The sequence below is a fragment of the Elephas maximus genome, chromosome 7 (assembly GCF_024166365.1).
Source record: "Elephas maximus indicus isolate mEleMax1 chromosome 7, mEleMax1 primary haplotype, whole genome shotgun sequence".
Taxonomy (NCBI): domain Eukaryota; kingdom Metazoa; phylum Chordata; class Mammalia; order Proboscidea; family Elephantidae; genus Elephas; species Elephas maximus.
This window is the reverse complement of record NC_064825.1, coordinates 124,374,940-124,395,046: the sequence shown is the minus strand read 5'-3', so window position 1 is coordinate 124,395,046 and position 20,107 is coordinate 124,374,940. Positions and strand designations below refer to the sequence as shown.

Here is a 20,107-nt window from a genome sequence, read left to right as displayed (position 1 = left end):
GCAGTATGGCCATTGGGGCAGAAAGTGCAGTCTTTGGATGTTCAAGGCAAGAAGGAAAGATGGCCTAAGATTCTGAGGGTCCTTAGGACTCAGATCGGACCCAAATATGAAAGTTTCATTTTCATTTATCTTAAGACACAGAACATCTTGGCAACCTGTTTGCTGAAAATTTATTGATGCAATTAGAAGATGGGTCAAAACTAACAAGATGACCTGAAACTATGGCCCCTGGACACTCTGTTAACCCAGAACCGAAACCATTCCCAAAGCCTACTCTCAGACAAAGGTTAGATAGGACCATAAAACAAAAAATAATACATGTGACGAGTGTGCTTCTTAGTTCTATCAGATACAAGACCAAATGGGCAGCTGCCATTCAAAGCCAGCTTAAGGAGGCAGGAGGGCACAGGAACTGGTTGAATGGGCACAGGGAACCCAGGGTGGAAAGGGGGAGTGTGCTGTCACGTTGTGGGGATTGCGGCTAATGTCACAAAATAATACGTGTATAAATTTTTCAATGAGACAACTTGAGCTGTTGAAAAGAAGGCATGATGAAAAGAGAAAAAGGACTCTCGGCGGGGGGAACTAACAAAGATAAGCTAACAGGTTTAAATGTGAACATGTGCAAAAACACAATCACACAGATTCAGGTAGGGAGATAAACTTAGCAGCCTATGTTCCAAAAACAACATACAAATACGACAACAACCAAAGACACTTGGGGTTTCCTTTGGCTGCAAATTCTGTGTTATGACCTAACAGCATTATAGGGTTGCCAAAAACAAAAACAAACAAGTAATATTAGGCTGCATTAGTCAAAGTATGGTGTCTGGAAGGAAAGAGGGGAGAGTCCAGGCCACTGTTGGCAAGCCATGTTCATTTGTGGCCACCATTGTTAAGGACTTCTGTGACAGGCCAGCAGAGGGCAACTGTAGAAGAGCCAAAAACTTTTTTTTTTTTTTAAGCTGGAAAGAAAAAACACTTTCTGACAAATGTAGTTATTCAAAACTGAATTGGGCTGCCTTTTGACAGGTAGCGAGCTCCTTATCCCTGGAAGTGTTTAAGTAAAAGCTTGACTAATCGGGCCTGGTTGGCTAGGGAAGATTCCTGACAGAACAGAAGGTAAAATTCAGACATCCTTCCTTTCAGCTTTCTCCCAACTGGGTGGTTCTGACTTCATCCACCCCCTACTCACCACTTTCCTGCCCGAACCTCTCCGCTGGCTTCTAGTCTCGGTGTGGCCCGGGGCCGTCGCAGAAGGGGGCAAAAGACACTTCCAGTTCTGCTTCTGTCTTTCCACTGCCAACTGCCCCAGCTCCACCCTCACCCCCTCCCCCATCCAGTAGCTGGGAGACACCATCTGCCCCCTGGGTGCCCAGAGGAGCCTGTGTCCCCCAGCCAAGCAGCAGATGGGTCCGCTCTGCGCTCCCAAGAGTTAAAGTGAGGACCTGCTGGCAGGCTGGGGCGTCCGGCCTAGAACTAACCAGGGCGCAACGACCCAGCGTCCTGGGTTTGCATTTCCATGCTTCCCACCTTCTCTTGACAACAGAGGCATCTCGGGCTCCCACGAGACAGGCAATGCCAGGGCGCACAGCCTCTGGCGCCAGCCTTGTTCCCCGAAATCCCTTTCCTCCCAGGGCCTCCTCGGTCTGACGCCCACAGCCCTTCGCAGGAAGCCGAACTCCTAAACCCGGGCAGGGGGTGTGGGCGGAGGGGGAAACCCCGCCCCTAAAGGTCCTTGATCTTTGCCCCCGTCTCGGGCTCGGCGCCTCTCGGAGAGGCCACCGTCGGGCGGGTGGGCGGTGCTGCCTTTTGTGTGTCTCGCTCTGAGGTGCCGGAGACCCCCAGCCTCCCGCCGCGGCCCCTAGCGGCCCCCGGCCCCACCTCCTCGGCGTCCTCAGCGCCCCCCGCCCCCCGCCGCCCGGCTCTGCTCTGCTTGCCAACTCGGGGCTCACTGGTTCGCTCCCCGCGGCGCCCGGAGGAGGGGCGAGGCCGGCAGCCCCCTCCCCCGCGCGGCGCCGGAGCCGAGCGGAGCCGGGGACCCTCCGCCGCCGGTCATGTGGGCAGGACTGCTGCTCCGGGTCGCCTTCGCCGCGCTCCTGCTGCCGGGGGCCTCGGGCCGAGGCTACACAGGGAGGAAGGCGCCCGGGCACTTCACCGCCGAGAGGTAAGCGCCGCGTCTCTGCCCGGCGCCGCGGGAGCGCCACCGGCGTGCGGAGGAGCGCAGAGGGCTCCCCCGAGCCGCCGCAGCCGCGGTCGGGGCTCCCGTCTGGGGCGCCGGCGCGCGGGCGCAGCCTCGGGGGTCCGGACAAAGACACGGCAACTTGCGACCCAGGGCGAGTACCCGTTCTGTGCCCCTGTTTGCGATCTGGGGGGTCCAAGACAGGGGTGGGAACGGGGACAGAGAGGCAGGCTCCGGGTGTGCCCATCTCAGCCTGCCCTGGACCGCGGACCCCTGACGCCAGAGCCCTGGACGTGCCACCTGGTCTCCGGACTGGCTTTTACTCCCGACCGTGTCGCTTGCTCTGCAGGGCAGTGCCTGGCCTCCCCGGCCGCGCCGGCCGTCAGGGGCTGGGGGCTTCCCTGTGCCCTGGCCCCACGCACTCCGCGGATCTTGGAACCGCGGGGCCCTCCGGGTTGTTTGGTTTCCGCCTGTGCGGGCGCGGGCAGGGTTGGGGTGCCCAGCGCCGCCTTCCCCACGTGCTCTCTCTCCCAGGCGGGAGGCCGGGCCGCCGCGTGTGTGCGTGATGCTCCTAGCGAGGGAACACGCTGTCAGCGGGCGGCCTGGCCCGCGGCCACGCTCCTCCGGGGGCGCGCAGCGGGGGCGGTCCTGCCGGGCTCGCGGCTCGCACGTGTGTTCTGCGGCCCCTGCCAGTTCCTGCTGGGATCGCGGCTGGGGCTCCGCGGCGTCTCAGAGCCTTCCAGCCACCTGTCTCCGTCACTGCCAGCTCAGGGTGGCTCCTTGGGGCGCTCTGGCGTGTGCTCGGGCTCTGCCCACTTGGGGTTCGGCTCCACCAGCCTCCCGGAGCATCGGCCTCTCTGCCACTTTGGTGGCACCGCCTGCCCCTTTTAAAGGCACGACATGTCTGAGGATCAGGAGCTGCGGCCCCTCCCTCCCTGGCTGCTGCCACAATAAATTCAGCAAGGGGGCTGGGGTGGGACATACCACGGCCCGGGAGGGCCTCTCTTCTGCGATGGCTTCAGAGAGGAAAAAAGTGCCTCTCGAGGTCCAGGGACAGTTTTCCGTAGACATCTCTGTCCTGCCATGGCGACCTGAGCTTCCCTTTCTAGAATCCTTGTCAAGTTTGAAATTACCTTTTCAGTGTCTACTTCCCCCACCAGATGTTTCTCCCAAGAGCAGGGGCAAGTCTCCCTTGTCCTTCCAGGCCCCCAGCACCTGGCACAGTGACCTGCACTGAGTGGGCACTCCGTGAACTGACTGGTGGAATGATATTCCTGTCAACCTCTGAACACGGGTGAATCTCAGTTGGGAAGGGTTTTCTAGGCCCTATTCTGCTATACTAGGATTCCCAATTTAACCCAGTGACTTCGTCACTCTCTGCCCAGCCCATCGCTGGAGCCAATTGCAGTCGCAGTTTCTGTCCCCCTCTGGGCCTTTGCACATGCTGTTCCCTCTGCCAGGAATCCCTGCTCTCTTTCTCCTTTCCCCCCTGCTGCCCCCACTCAGCCTACAAACTGCCCGTCCGGGAAACCTCTCCTGACTCGCCGTGGGGCTCCATGGGTCACCTGTCATACTGTCCTATCACCAGGTTCCTTGTCTGCCCAGCATCCCTTGAAGGTAGAGACGGTGGCTTGTTCATGGCTGCACTGCCGTGCCTTGCCCAGCGTCAGGCACACAGTTAGATGCATGTCTGGCTTTCTGTCCTTTCTGGACACTGGCTTCCCTCTGCCAGCCGTGGGCCCTGTGTCCTGGTAGAGCAGATTTTTTTTTCTCCAGCTTTGGACAGCTCAGTGACCCCCATCCCAGGGATATTGCCTATGCCAGTGCCCCCTCCAGGGTGCCCTCCTTCCTCTCCCTTCTCAACCTTTCCCTCAGCAGCAATTTACTGAGTACTTCCTATGTGTCAGGCACCACCCGAGGTGCTGGGACCAGTAAGTAAGATGAAGCCGCATTCATGGGGAGGTGGTAGAGGAGATAGCGTGAACAGATCCACAATAAATAAGCAATTGAATGTCCCAAGAAGTAAGTGTTCTGAAGAGGAATAAAGCGCGGTAAGAGTGAACAAGAAAGGTCCCTCTGAGAAAGCGACATTGGGGACCTGGGTGAAGTGAGAGAATGAGCTAGATGGATTTCTAGGGACAGGACTTGCTGAGAGAGAAAACTGCGAGTGCAATGGTCCTGAGGCAGCTGGGATGTCCCTGGGGCTCCTCAGCTCTGAGGCCCCTCTTCTAGCAGCTCTTTGCTCCGTAATCATGTGTCAGCAACTTGGGAGGCTCGTGTCTGTTCTCACAAACCATTGTGTTTGTCCTGCCTCCCAGGAGAGATTGTCTGGGTCATCTTTCTTTGGACACTTCCCATTGTCCCTCCAGGAGATCTCAAGAACTGGTTGTTGACTGACTTTCTGACCAGTTTGGGGCGTTCACTGCCCTGCTGTCCAATCCCTGTCCCACTACTGAATGTGGAAAACACTCTCTCCTCTCTTGCAGGCGCCGGCTAGGTCCCCACGTCTGCCTCTCGGGGTTCGGGAGTGGCTGCTGTCCCGGCTGGGCACCCTCCATGGGCAGTGGGCACTGCACCTTGCGTAAGTGCCCATCCCTCTGCCCCCTGCCTGCTCCACCAGCAGGGCACTTGGCTGGGCTGGCCTGGGGTGGCCACCACACCCTCATTTGCGTTTCTCCTCTCAGCCCTCTGCTCCTTTGGTTGTGGGAGTGGCATCTGCATCGCTCCCAATGTCTGCTCCTGCCAGGATGGAGAGCAAGGGGCCACCTGCCCAGGTAACAGGACAGGCAAGGGCTGACAGGAATGATGGTATTAACCCTGATTGAGATTTGTGCCAGGCACTGGGCATTTGAAATGTGTTCGATCATATCATCTTCCAGCTACCCTGTTAAAAAAAAACCCTGTTAGGTAGAACTTATTCCCATTTTATAGATGAGGAAACTGGGGTGTAGAAGTTAGTGACTTGTCCAGGGTCACATAGCTTAGTCAGTGGTGCAGCTGGATTTACACTCAGATCTGTTTGCCTCCGGAGCCACCCTCCCAACAGAATTCAGGAGGAGCCCCAGTGAGGTGGGGGGAGGCAGGGACTGCAGGTGGTGTCTGCTCACCGGTGTGATGCCTATTTTAGAAGCCCATGGACCCTGCGGGGAGTACGGCTGTGACCTTACCTGTAACCATGGCGGCTGTCAGGAGGTGGCCCGCGTGTGCCCCCTGGGCTTCTCGATGACAGAAACAGCTGTTGGCATCAGGTGTACAGGTGAGAGGCCTGGGAGCAGTACAAGTGTCCCCCCCCACCGCCACCATGAGCAATGGGGACGGGACGGGAGCTCTGTTCCCTCTTCCCTGTCCGGCCAGAATCATGTGCAGAGAGATGTAAGGGGGAGGCTGAGCCAGGACGAGCTGTGAAGCCTGAGGGTGCGGGAGGCACAGAAACAAAAGAAATAACCACACTTCTGTTATTTCACAGTATTTACTGGGCACTTATGGGCTGGAGTCTCTGGGTGATGCAAACAGTTAACTTGCTTGGCTGGATTTGAAGGTTCTAGTCTACCAGAGGCACCTTGGAAGAAAGCCCTGGCGATCTACTTCCAAAAACTCAGCCATTGAAAACTCTATGGAACACAGTTCTACGCCGACACACATGGGGTGGCCATGAGATGGGGCCGACTTGACGGTAACTGGTATTATGGTCCAGAAACTGGCTAGAGGTGCAGTTAGGAGGGTGACCAGTTGGTCCCTGTTGTTACAGAGCTTCCGAATAGGGGGCAGGGAGACGAATAACAGGACAGTGACAGTCCAGTGTAATGGGGACCAGAAGCCAGGAACTGCCAGGTGCCGGGGGCACAGAGAGGACACGTTACCTGCATTGGGGGCTGGTTCATCAGGGAAGGGTCCCTTGGGAACACAGCATTTGAAAAATAAGGGAGGGGGGAAGCAAATCTCAGTATTTTGTGAAAATATTATTTGTGATAAAAAAAAAAAATCCTACAAAGTTTATTGCCTAGCCCAGAGGCAGCCACTGTGATCTGTTTCTTATGTATCTTTCCAGAAAGTTGAAAAGTCTTTTTGAAGTTTTAACTTTGTTAAAAGTGTTTCTCCTTGCTGAATATGAAAGTAAGAGACAACTCATTGTTTCAAATTTGGGAAACAAAGGTAGAAAGATGAAAACAGACATCCCCTGGGAGTCCCAACCCAGAGATACTTGTTACTAAAATGTTGAAGGTATTTTTTCTGCCCTTTCCCCTGGGAGTGTGTTTAAGGGTATGTGTGTTAGGCATGCATAGGTGTGTGTGTTTTATAAAACTGGGGTCACATACACTTTTGTTCATTATTTTTCTCACTTAACTTTATTTTGTGAGTATTACTAAATATTCTTCATGTGGCTTATTGTTGCTCTTAGGCGCCGCAGAGTCCGTTCTGACTCATAGCGACCCTGTGTACAACAGAACAAAACATTGCCTGGTCCTGCACCATCCTCATCGTTGTTGCTATGCTTCAACCCATTGTTGTAGCCACCATGTCAGTCCATCTCTTGAAGGTCTTCCTCTTTTTTGCTGACCCTCTACTTTACTAAGCTTGATGTACTTCTCCAGGGACTGGTCCCTACTGATAACATGTCCAAAACATGTGAGACAAAGTCTCACCGTCCTTGCCTCTGAGGAGCATTCTGGCTGTACTTTTTCCAATACGGATTTGTTGGTTCTTTTGGCAGCCTGTGGTATATTATATGTTCTTGGCCAACACCGTAATTCAAAGGCATTAGTTCTTATTCATTGTCCAGATTTTGCATGCATATGAGGCGATTGAAAACACCACGGCTTAGGTCAGGTGTAGCTTAGTCCTCAAAGTGACAGCTTTGCTTTTTAACACTTTAAAGATGTCTTTTGCAACAGATTTGCCTAATGGAATACGTCATTTGGTTTCTTGACTGCCATTTCCTTGGGTGTTGATTGTGGATCCGAGTAAAACAAAATCCTTGACAATTTCAATCTTTTATCCATTTATCACATTGTTACTTATTGGTCCAGTTGTGAGGATTTTCGTTTTCTCTATTTTGAAATGTAACCCAGACCGAAGGCTGTGGTCTTTGATCTTCATCAGTAAGTACTTCAAGTCCTCTTCACTTTCAGCAAGCGAGGTTGTGTCATCTGCATTTTGCAGGTTGTAAATGAGTCTTCCTCCAATCCTGATGCCTCGTTCTTCATATAGTCCAGCTTCTTGGATTATTTGCTCACCATAAAGATTGGATAAGTATAGTGAAAGGATACAACCCTGATACACACCTTTCCTGATTTTAAACCATGCAGTATCCCCTTTTCTGTTCGAGCGACTGCCTCTTGGTTTATGTACATGTTCCTCATGACCACAGTCAAGTGCTCTGGAATTCCCATTCTTCTCAATGTTAGCTATAATTTGTATGATCCACACAGTCAAATGTTTTTGTATAGTTAAAACACAGGCAATCATCTTTCTGGTGTTCCCTGCTTTCACCCCAGATCTGTCTTACATCAGCAATGATGTCCCTCATTCCATGTCCCCTTCTGAGTCTGGCCTGAATGTCTGACAGTTCCCTGTTGATATACTGCCGCAACTGCTTTTGAATGATCTTCAGTAAAGTTTTGCTTGTGTGTGATATTAATGATACTGTTTGATGATTTCCACATTCTGTTGGATCACCTTTCTTTGGAATGGGCACAAATATGGATCTCTTCAAGTCAGTTGGCCAAATTTCTTGACGTAGACAAGTGAGTATCTCCGACAATGCATCGTTTGTTGAACCATCTCACCTGGTGTTCTTTCAATTCCTGGAGCCTTGTTCTTCTCCTGTGCCTTCAGTGCAGCTTGGACTTCTTTCTATACTATCAGCTCTTGATCATATGCTACCTCCTGAATCGATTGAATGTTGGAGGACTATTTTTGTGTTTTCCTTTCATCTTCTTTTGATGCTTCCTGCATCCTTCAATATTTTGTCCATAAAACCCTTTGCTGTCGAGTCAATTCCAACTCATAGTGACATCAGAGGACAGAGTAGCATTGCCCCATGTGGTTCCAAGGAGCAACTGGTGGATTCAAACTGTTTTGTTTAGCAACTGTAGCTCTTAACCAGTGTGCCACCGGGGCTCCATTTTGCCCATAGTATCCTTCAATATAGCAACTTGAGACTTGAATTTTTCCTTCAGTTCTTTCAGCTTGAGAAATGCCAAGGGTGTTCTTCTCTTTTGGTTTTCTAACTCCAGGTCTTTGCACATTTTGTTATAATACTTTATCTTCTCAAGCCGCCCTTTGAAATCTTCTGTTCAGTTCTTCTACTTCATCATTTCTTCCATTCACTTTAGCTGCTGTATGTTCAAGAACAAGTTTCAGATTCTCTTCTGACATCCATTTTGGTCTATTCTTTCTTTCCTGTCTTTTTAATGACCTTTTTTTTTTTTTTTTTTCCATGTATGATGTCCTCAATGTCATCCCACAATTCCTGTGGTCTTCGATCACTGATGTTCAACGTGTCAAATCTATTCTTGAAATGGCCTGTAAATTCAGGTGGGGTATACTCAAGGTTGTACTTTGGCTCTCATGGACTCTTTAAAAAATTTTTTCAGCTTCACCTTGAACTTGCATGTGAACAATTGATGGTGTGTCTCGCAGTCAGCCCCTGGCCTTGTTCTGACTGTTATTGAGCTTCTCCATTGTCTCTTTCCACAGATGTAGTTGATTTGATTCCTGTATATTCCATCCAGCAAGGTCCATGTTTATAGTCACCACTTATGTTGTCGAAAAAGGTATTTGCAATGAATGAGTTGTTGGTCTTGCAGAATTCTATCATGCGATCTCTGGCATTGTTTCTATCGCCAAGGCCACAATTTTCCAACTACTGATCCTTCGTCTTTGTTTCCAGCTTTCAAATTCCAATCACCAGTAATTCTCAATGCATCTTGATTGCATGTTTGATCAATTTCAGACTGCAGAAATTGGTAAAAATCTTCAACTTTTTCATCCTTGGCCTTAGTGGTAGGTGCATAAATTTGAATAATAGTTGTATTAATTGGTCGTCCTTGTAGGTGTATGGATATTATCCTATCGTTGACAGTGTTGTACTTCAGGATAGATCTTAAAATGTTCTTTTTGACAATGAATGTGTTGCTATTCCTCTTCAATTTGTCATTACCGTCAGAGTAGACAGTATGATTGTTGGATTCATGATACAGCTGCTGTAGATACCCAGTTCTCGTTATTGGTCATTTAGATTATCTGCAGTGCTTCGCTACTATAAACGATGCTGCAGTGAGTGGCATCTCTGGTCATTTCCCAGAAGAAGAGCTATTGGGTCAAAGGCTATCAACTAAAGAAGTCTCTGAGTTTGTGGTTTGTTGCACGACCCCCTTCTGAGAGGGTGAAGCAATTGATCTTCCCCCGAGTGCCTTCCATGCGTTTGCAGTTAAGTTGGAATCCGCTCAGTAGCAAGGTGGTGGAGGGGTGGCGGATAGGGTGGAGTGTCTTTTACTGCAAGCTCTGATGGTGCTGTGGTTAAAAGCCAGGGGCCCTACAGCTGCTAACAGAACGTCGGCAGTTGGGATCCATCAGCCACTCCTTGGGAACCCTATGGAGCAGGTCTACTCTGTCCTGTAGGGTCGGTATGAGTAGGAATCAACTCCACAGCAACAGGTTTTTTTCTTTTTTTTTTTTTTTTACTGTGAGTACTTTCCACACACTTTTTGTTGCAGAGGCAAACTGCACCAAGGAAGAGCTGGTGGAGAATGTGAAAGCAAGCGCAGGACAGGGTGGCAGCCTCCACGGGCATGAGGAGTAGGACTGTGCTCTGCAGGGTTTTCAATGGCTGATTTTTTGGAACTAGATTGCCAGGACTTTCTTCTGAGGCACTGCTAGGTAGACTTGACCCACGAACCTTTCGGCTAGTAGCTGAGAGCACCACCCAGGGTGCCCCACAGCTGGGTCTTAATGTATCTTTCCAGTTCTGTCTCCTGCTGCCCTGACAGACTGACCACCCCTCCTCCACTCCCCAAAGAGCCCCAGACAGCCACAGGGACCCTCAATCCCTTTCTCCAGCCCGTGGGGCTCCTCCTCCTGGATGCTGCGGGTCCTCTCAGCCCAGTCCCTCCCTCTAGGCACACCTGCTGTGGCAGGTTGTGACTGGTGTGGCTTGTATCACCCCCACCCTGCTGCACTGCCTCAAGTGAGTGTGACTGCCTCTCCTGTTATCAGACTGTAAACACTGAGAGAATCAGGGCTGTGTCTTGTCACATTGTGTCGTCAGCATCCAGTCTCCAGGCTTCAAGCATACAGTCAGTGCTCAATTAACATTTAAGGGAATGGTCCTGTTGATAATTTCATCAGCCTTCCTACCCTCCCCTCTGGCCTTCCCTTTCAGGGGTCTCGTGAGGTTGTCCTGTGAATGGGGCCATTGGAAACAGTTCTGTGTCAGCCCTGCCTGCATGGGGTCACAGGAGGGTGTCCAGCTCTGGCTGCATATTCCCACAGGTTCCCTCATAGCCTGATGACTGTCCTGTGCGTGGTCTGTCTTCCAGGCATGGGGGTGAGGGCAGGCTCATTGTGGTTGCGGGCTCCATGTGGGGTCTGTTTTCTCACTGTATCACATCACAGCCACGGTCAGAGTGGACTGTGTGAGGCCGTTTTCTCTCTCCCCAGACATCAATGAGTGCTTAAGCTCCTCTTGTGAGGGCCACTGCGTGAACACAGAAGGCGGGTTTGTGTGTGAGTGTGGGCCAGGCATGCAGCTGTCTGCCGACCGCCACAGCTGTCAAGGTGAGCCGGCAGGATGCAGAACTGCTCGGGGAGGGGGTGGAGACGATGACGATGCCATCACGTCCACTCATGGGTGCAGGCATTGAACATCGGTCCTGCCACCAGCGTGATGTGCTGTCTAGGCGTTATTGCGTTTCATCCCCATTTTACAGATGAGGACACAAGCCTGCCCAAGACCGTTCTGTTAGTAAGTGGAGGAGCTAGGGTTTGAATCCCTAGAACCTGCTGGTGCTATTCCAGGGTGGAGGGATGGGCGTAAAGGAAGGGCAAGGAGTGGAGGGGGGCAGACCAACTGGAGGAAGGAGAAAGCTGAGATAAGGAAGCCTGGGAAGGAATGGGGCTGTGAGCATGTCCAGAGGGCTGTGGGAGGGGGATGTTGTGATGGAGTCATTCGTTCACTGCATTTGTTCCTTCCACCTGCCTCAGTGCTGTGCCAGGCTCCAGAGATACATGAGGAGGAAGGGAACTTCCTGCCCTCTAGCCTTGTGACATCACTAGGGCTGTGTGGGGGGTGGGGGTACAGACTGCACCGACAGAGGGAGTGACACCAAAATGACTGTCTATCAGATTTTTGTGCAGTGTTTCAGCAGAAATTTATTGTTTTTTATAAAAAACATCCCTGTAGTTAGTTATAACAACAAACACATTTTTCGTAAGCCCAGCTTACGTGTATCAATATACCTACAAGGCTATAAAGCTTTATAGGGTCACTATGAGTTGGAATCGACTTGATGGCAATGGGTTTAGTTTTTTTTTTTTTTTTTTAATGTGCTGTGGAAACCCCGGTGGTGTAGTGGTTAAGAGCTATGGCTGCTAACCAAAAGGTTGGCAGTTCAAACCCACCAGGTGCTCCTTGGAAACTCTATGGGGCAGTTCTACCCTGTCCTATAGGGTAACTATGAGTTGGAACCGACTGTACGGCAGCGGGTTTGGTTTTGGTTAATGCACTGTGGTCAGAGCTGTCTTTATTACACAATTACAATGAGGCTTCGAATCACGTGGTTTCCTCTGCTCGCGCTACAAGCCTGTGGTGTTGTTTTCGTTGCTGCCAGTATTTTTATAGTCACCAGTTTTGTCAGATTTTCTGTATGGTCTGGTATGGGAGGAAGTTCATGGGGGGGGGTGACACCATGAGTTACCTCACTGGGTGACATCAACCCTGGTGACATCACTGCTCCAGCCACCCCTGTCTGGTGAGGAGAGGAAGGACAACAAGGTTGGGGTGAGAATAAGTGTTGAGGGAACCCAGAGGAGAGAAGGAATCTTTCCTCCCAAGTTAGCAGGTGAGAGAGGTCTTTTTTTTTTTTTTTTTTTTTTTAATGTGCTTTAAGTGAAGAGAGAGGTCTTTTAAAATAATTACTCATACTTAAATTTTTTTTTTACACAAGTTTTATCTGCAGATATTCTCACTGAAGCAAGGCAGATAAGACCAAACGTCCCCCTTGATACTGTTGTATTATATTCTGTTTTCCATTTTCATAAATTATTTAAAAGGTTTTTTTAAGTTGTGGAGATGGCTGTCGGCCCCTTCTCGCATGCCCGCCTTCTGCTCTCCCTGGAGAATAAGCCTGGTTATTAGTCTGATCAGCACCCTTCCTGCCTCTCCCCACTATGCGTGTACACGCACACATGCACTTCCGGAGGTACGATAATAATAAGCTAACAGTGACTGAACCCTTATGTTCCAGGCACTGTGCTAGACACTTTATATGTATTTTTTCATTTACTCTTCACAAATATCCTGTGATGTTGGTATTGTTTATCTCCATTTTCCTGATAGGAATACTGAGGATTAAAGAAATTAATTATCTTATCCAGGATCATCTTAGAGCTGGGATTTGAACCAGGAGTTCCTCTGGTTGTTTTTTTTTTTTTTCTTCCACCTTGACAATATGTCTTGAAAACCTCTCCGTATCAGGGTTTTTTTTTTTTTTTTTTTTTTCACTGCGCAGGGTACCCTGCAGTGCAAATATTCTAGTCTGCTGACTTTTCTTGTATTGGTGACCATGTAGATTTTTTTTTTTTTTACAGTTTTGCATAATTTTAAATGACAATGTTGGGGGACTTTTGCAGAGGAAGTGTTACAGAAACTGAGTTTTGAGGTATGAGTAGGAGTTTTCCAGCCACACAATAGGGAATGGCATTCTAGACAGACAGGAGAATATGGGCAAAGGGGAAGCCTCTGAGAGCATGGTGCCTTTGGAAGATGGCAAGAATGTAAGCCAGAGCCAAGGCGAGGGGTAGGGAAGGAGGTGGGAAGGACAGCCTGGGGTCACATTTACAGGCCTTGTGAGCTATGGTACAATGTTGGTGCCTTTATCCTAGAACCGTGTGCAAAACATGGAGAGGTTTTGAGAAGGGAGTGGCCTGATTAGAGATACTCTTTGGCCAGAACATTCTGGAAGGAGCCATGAGTAGAGGCAGGGAGACGCGTGGGAGGCTTCAGACCAGAGACAAAGGTGGCCCAGGATGGAGAGAAGTGGGCTCATCCAGGGGGTATTTTAAGAGTGGGTAGTGCAACGATTAAACATTCGGCTGCTAACCGAAGTGTTGGCTGTTCGAACCCACCCAGGTGCCCTGCAGGAGAAAAGACCTGGCAATCTGCTCACCTGAAGATTATACCTAGAGAACTCTATGGAGCAGTTCTACTCTGTCATATAGGGGTGCTGTGAGTCAGATCAACCTGACAGCATAGAACAGATTGAATATGGGCAGCGAGGAAGAAAGGGGGTTAAGACGACCCTTCACGGCCCCACCTGCAGTAGGAGATTGTAATGTGAGAGAGAGAGGTGACCACATGTTCCCAAAACTGCCTGGGGAAGTGGGCTCCAGCCTTGTCCCTTTCCCTTCCAGACACGGACGAATGCCTAGGGACCCCTTGTCAGCAGAGGTGTAAAAACAGCATTGGCAGCTACAGGTGTTCCTGTAGAAGTGGCTTCCATCTTCATGGCAACCGGCACTCCTGTGTAGGTAAGGCTCTGGGGAACCCTGTGGTCTTCAACTTAGGCTGCTGATCAGGACCATGAACTTGGTGGCTCTGGGGACAGGGGAAGGTCACCAAGCAGGACCTGCAGGGGCTTTAGCCCTTTACTCAGAGCCTGCCTTTCCCCGGGGGCTGGCATGGCTCTTCATGGAAGACCCCATCTTGACTCTCCTGACCACATGCCCCTTTCATTCTGGTACATGTCTCTTCCACCCTTTCCCAGATACACCCCAAGGATTCCTCTCCGCTCACCCATTTTCTTGGCTGCCTTTGCTCCCCTTGGTAAATAAAGCACATTATGTCTTGGTTACTCTGGTTTAGAAGGAGATCCCTGTTTTCTCAGCCCATTAGCAGAAATTTCCAGAAAGGGAGTAGTGTGTTTGGCTTGAGCTTGGCTCATGGGTTGAAGGTGGGGTCTCATGGGCCTGAAAAAAGACCTTGTTCTAGCGGAGTTGGGTATTTGTTCTGAAGCCTAACTTGTGATGTTTGAGACTCTTTTCCAAAAGCTAGATAGGTGGGGCAGTGGGAGGTCTAGAGAAGAGAGTCTCAGCGGGGCTTATCCCCAGTCAGCGCTTAATCATTGCACTTAGTGCTGGCTGATGAGGGCAAGGCTCAAAGTCACAGGTGCAACCATTAAATGCCTGCTGGATGTAGGGGCCCTCCGAAGGGACTAGCACTAGATTTCAGCTCCATTCCAGCCTCTAAGCCACATCCTCCACCCTGGGACAGGAATGGGCCAAGGGGATGGGAAGAAGAAGGGCTGGGCAGCCAGGACAAGGTGGCGTGGAGGTGTCTGCAGTGAGACTATCCTGCAGATGTAAACGAGTGTCGGCGGCCGCTGGAGAGGCGAGTCTGTCACCATTCCTGCCACAACACCGTGGGCAGCTTCCTATGCACGTGCAGACCTGGGTTCAGGCTCCGACCTGACCGCGTGTCCTGTGAAGGTGAGTGCCAGGCCCCGCCCTCCCAGCACCAGGCTCCACTCTCTGACTCCAGGCCCCTCCCTCCAAGTACAAGGCCCTGCCCCCTGACTGTTAGCCCCAACCTCCCAGCACCAGGCTCACCCTCCAATAACGAGACCCCACCTTCCCAGCACCAGGCCCTGCCCCCGACTGCAGGCCCCGCCTTCCAGGGCAGAGCTTCTTCCTTCCCCAGGCTTTCTCTTTTTTTACATCTTGTTATATCCTTTCTCTTTTTCCCCCACAACATCTTATTTCTGATATCCCACTATCTTCCTCACTTTCTCCTTCCACTTGTTTATCTCTTCATCTTCCCCTTCTTTGCTCTGTCTCCCCGCTAAATGGTAAAAGATTTTTTTAAAAAGCAAAATGTTAGAGGAATATGTGACGTAGGACTCCCAGTAGCCTGGACTCCCAGGGACAGCCTCTTTGAACAGTGTGATGTCAGACCTTTCTTCCATACTTCACAAGTGAGGCTATATGGGAATGTAAAATGGTAGTGCCGCTATGGCTCCTCAGAAAGTTAAACATAGAATTGCCACATGACCCAGCAGTTCAGCTCCTAGGTATATACCCAAAAGATTTGAAAGCAGGAATGCAAACAGGTACACCAGTATTCATGGCAGCACTATTCACAGTGGCCACAAGGTAGCAACTACCGAAACAGATGAGTGAATAAGCAAAATGTGCTATGTACATACAATGGCGTGTTCTTCGACCATAAAGAAAAATGAAGTTCTCATACGTGCCTCACATGGGTGAAACTTGAAAACCTTAGGCTAAGTGAAATAAGTAAAAAAAAGGACAAATGTGATTCCACTTATATGAAATATCTAGAATAGGCAAATACATTGAGACAAAAGTAGATTAGAGGTTACCAGAGCCTGGGAGGAGGGGGAAACCAAGAGTTCAAAAAAAGTGTGGATATAAATATGTGTATCATGTCATATAGATCATAAAGCTGACTCTTCAATAAAACCTCCGTTTTTCACTTACTATGTCATGGAGATCTTTCCATGTCTGAGTGGAGAAAGCTACCTCCTTCTTTCTAATCCCTGGTGGCTTGCCCATCCTATGGGTCTCCCAGGATGTATTTAACTAACTCCTGGTGATGGTTGTGCCATCTGCATATTGCAGGCTCTGAATGAGTCTTCCTCCAATCCTGATGCCCTGTTCTTCATGTAGTCCAGCTTCTTGGATTATTTACTCAGCATACAGATTGAATAAATATGGTAAAAGGATACACCCTGATGCACACGTTTCCTGATTTTAAACCATGCAGTATCCCGTTGTTCTCTCCCAGCGACTGCCTCTTGGTCTATGTACAGGTTCTGCGTGAGCACGAGTAATTGTTCTCTAATTCCCATTCTTCACAATGTTATCCATAATTTGTTATGATCCACATGGCCAAATACCTTTGTATAGTCCATAAAACACAGGTAAACATCTTTCTGGTATTCTCTGCTTTTCAGCCAAGATCCATCTGACATCAGCAATGGTATTCCTTATTCCATGTTCTCTTCTGAATCCGGGTTGAATTTCTGGCAGTTCCCTGTTGATGTACTGCTGCAACCATTTCTGAATGACCTTCAGCAAAATTTTACTCACTTGAGATATTAATGATAATGTACCATAACTTCCCCATTCCGTTGGATCACATTTGGAATGGACACAAATACAGATCTCTTCCAGTCAGTTGGCCAGGTAGCTGTCTTCCAAATTTCTTGGCATAGACGAGTGAACGTTTCCAATGTTGCATCTGTTTGTTGAACCATCTCAGTTGGTATTCTGTCTGTTCCTGGAGCCTTTTTTTTTTTTTTTTTTGTCAATGCCTTCAGTGCCACTTGGACTTCTTCCTTCAGTACCATTCATTCTTGATCACATGCTACCTCCTGAAATGGTTGAATGTCGACCAAATTCTTTTTGGTACAGTGACTCTGTATATTCCTTCCATCTTTTTTTGTTGCTTTCTGTATCGATTAGTATTTTGCCTGTAGAATCCTTCAGTATTGCAATCCAAGGCTTGAATTTTTTCTTCAGTTCTTTCAGCTTAAGAAATGCCAAGCATGCTCTTTCCTTTGGTTTTCTGTCTCCAGGTCTTTGCACATGGAATTATACTTTACTTTGTCTTCTTGAGCCACCCTTTGAAATCTTCTGTTCAGCTCTTTTACTTCATAATTTCTTCCATTCGCTTTAGCTGCTCTATGTTTCACATAGAGCATTTTGGTATTTTCTTTCTCTCCTGTCTTTTTAATGACCTTTTTCTTTCTTCATGTATGATGTCCTTGATGTCATCTCACAACTTGTCTGGTCTTTGGTCATTGGTGTTCAATGTGTCAAATCTATTCTTGAGATGGTCTCTAAATTCAGGTGGGATATACTCAAGGTCGTACTTTGGCTCTCATGGACTTGTTCTAATTTTCTTCAGCTTCAACTTGAACTTGAATAGAAGCAATTGATAGTCTGTTCTACAGTCGGCCCCTGGCCTTGGTCTGACTGGTAATGTTGAGCTTCCACCATCTCCTTCCACAGATGTAGTTGATTTGATTCCTGTGTATTTCATTCGATGAGGTCCGTATGTATAGTAACTGTTTATGTTGTTGAAAAAGGTATTTGCAGTGAATCCATTGCAATGAATAAGTCATTGGTCTTGCAAAATTCTATCATGCGATCTCCAGCATAGTTTCTATCACTGAGGCCATATCTTCCAATTACCAATCCTTCTAACAACAACAGCTATTGATGGTCGTTGCGCTGCCTGTCTTTTTTTCCCTCTCCTAGCCCCAGCCTTTCTCACCTCTCTCACTCTGATTTACGAATCTCTCTCTTTCCCTTCTCTCACCCCCACCGTGGCTGCCTCCTTCTCATCTCCACTTGTGGTTATTGGTTGTTGAGTCAATTCCGACTGATGGCCATCTGTTGTGTTACAAAGTAGACTGCTCCATAGTGTTTTCAAGGCTGTGACCTTTTGGAAGCAGGCCCTTTCTTCCCTGGTACAGCTGGGTGGGTTCGAACCACCAACCTTTAGGCTAGTAGTTCACCTCAAACTGTTTGTAACACCCAGGGACCTTTTATGTCCTCTTTGGTTTCTGATTCTCCCTCTCTGTTTTTCAGACCATTTTACCATAGGTGCTATCCCTCAAAGGGAACCTTTCCTTTTCTGGAGATCCTTTTTAGCTTCATCCATCCATCCATTCATTCATTCAACGGGTTTTTCTAAATCCAGGTCTCCATCTGGAAAGAAAAGTATCTTGCGTGTGTGTGTGTGTGTGTGTGTGTGTGTGTGAGTGTGTGTGAGAGAGCATCCTCTTGCAAGCTGGCCTGTCTGCCATGGGACTGGAGAGTCCCTGGGCCATTCCTTCATCTTGAGCCTCTGCATCTCCTCCAGGGAAGCCATATCTGGGTGGCAGAGCAGGGGACACAGTTCCACCCTTTTAGACATAGGAGTAGGGGGTGAGTCAGTCCCAGGATGAATCCCTGAGAGTCGGAGAGGTCTGTCTGACTCAGGAAAACTTGCATCTCCCTTGTGGCCTGTGAGGAAGGTCAGGGAGAAGAATCAGATTTTGCAGTGTCTGAAGCCACCAGACCTCCAGCATCATCACCTGTGGCTCCTGCTCGTTTGCTACTTTTCCATCAGTCTTCTCACGGGATCGTCACACAGCCCCAGTAGTTTGGGCCCAAACTGGTGCTATTAGACTCATTATGTTGGAAAAGAAACTGGCCTAGAGATGTTTGGGAACTTGTGGTGTGGAGCTGAGCTTAGGTCCCCTAAACCTCACCTCTGCCCTACTGCCACCCTCTAGAGACCCCTGTGCTTCCGTTTCAGCTTTCCCGAAAGCGGTGCTGGCCCCGTCCGCTATCCTGCAGCCCCTGCAGCAACCCCCCAAGATGCTACTGCTGCTGCCTGAGGCTGGCCGGCCGGCCCTGTCCCCAGGACACAGCCCTACTCCTGGGGCACCAGGGCCCCCAACGGGAGTCAGAACCACCTGCCTGCCGCCTCCCACCCCAGCACTACTCACGTCCTCCTCTCCTGCCCTGACACAGCTGCATTCTACCACGATGGCCACCCCCATGCCCAGCGTCTCCCTGCTGGGGAGCCCCAGGCCTCCCTCCCTGCTCCAGGGGGAAGCAGTAGTGACTCCTTCCCTGCCCCAGGGCCCTGAGGCTGACACATGGCTGGCTCCGGGGCCCTCTTCCTGCTGGCACCAGGGAGCCATGCATGAGCCAGGGAGCCACTGGACAGCGCCTGGGTGTAGCCAGTGCCGGTGTGAGGTGGGTGTGAGGGTCCCCAGAGCTGCCCTGGTCTGGTTCCTGGGGCGTGGTGGTGGCCATAATTCCTGCTTCTGCTTCCAGGACGGGCAAGTGACCTGTGGAAAGGTGATTTGTGACACTGACTGTTCCCACCCGATTCCCGCCAGAGATGGGGGTTGTTGCCCAATGTGCACAGGTGAGAGCTGGTGCTGGGAAGGCTGCCCTGCCCTGCCCTGCCCTGTGCGAGGGCCCCAGCTCTGCTGAGTTCCTTTCCCGTGGCCCCACTGCAGCCCAGAGGCAGTTCTCAAACTTGAGTGTCCATCAGGATTACCTGGAGGGCTTGGTTGGCCACAGCTGGCTGGGCCCCACCCCCCAGGCTTTCTGATTCAGCAGGTCTAGGGTGGCCTGAGAATTTGCATGTCTATCAAGTTTCCACATGGTGCTGATGATGCTGGTAGGGGACCACACTTAGGGAATCACTGGTCTATGCTGAAGGAGCCCTGATGGTGCAGTGGTTAGAGCACTTGGCTGCTAACTGAAAGGTTATTGGTTCAAACCAACCAGTCGCTCCAAGGGAAAAGGAGGTAGGAGTCAGCTTTCTGTAAAGATGACAGCTTTGGAAATCCTATGGGGCAGTAGTACACTGTCCTGTAGTGTCGCTGTGAGTCGGCATCGACTGGATGGCAGTGGAGTTTTGGTCTATGCTGTGATAGCCCTCAAAGGGAGCCTTTTCTTTTCTGGGGATCCTTTTGTAGCATCATTCATTCATTCACTCCTTCATTCATTCAACGACTCTTTTCAAATCCACTCTGCAGCCCCCTTCCTCTGCCCCAGCCTAGCCTCTTACTTCCAGAGGAAGGGTCATTTCTAAAGTCTGCCCCCTCCTGTTTCTGTCCCACCATCTGCTTATAGCTTCTCACTTGCTTCCCAATGCTGGGAATCAGGTGGGAACAG

At 49.9% G+C, this 20,107-nt stretch overlaps 1 protein-coding gene across 1 annotated transcript in view; it reads left to right on the top strand.

The window, feature by feature from the left end:
• Positions 1-2,057: 2,057 nt before the first annotated feature.
• VWCE (von Willebrand factor C and EGF domains) overlaps positions 2,058-20,107 on the top strand; it is a 35,519-nt gene continuing 17,469 nt past the window's right edge. The window contains exons 1-9 of the mRNA XM_049889754.1: positions 2,058-2,167; positions 4,669-4,763; positions 4,867-4,956; positions 5,310-5,438; positions 10,844-10,960; positions 13,814-13,930; positions 14,759-14,887; positions 18,729-19,174; positions 19,256-19,349. Of these exons, the coding sequence (XP_049745711.1) occupies positions 2,058-2,167; positions 4,669-4,763; positions 4,867-4,956; positions 5,310-5,438; positions 10,844-10,960; positions 13,814-13,930; positions 14,759-14,887; positions 18,729-19,174; positions 19,256-19,349 (1,327 nt within the window). The remainder of the gene's footprint in view (positions 2,168-4,668; positions 4,764-4,866; positions 4,957-5,309; positions 5,439-10,843; positions 10,961-13,813; positions 13,931-14,758; positions 14,888-18,728; positions 19,175-19,255; positions 19,350-20,107) is intronic.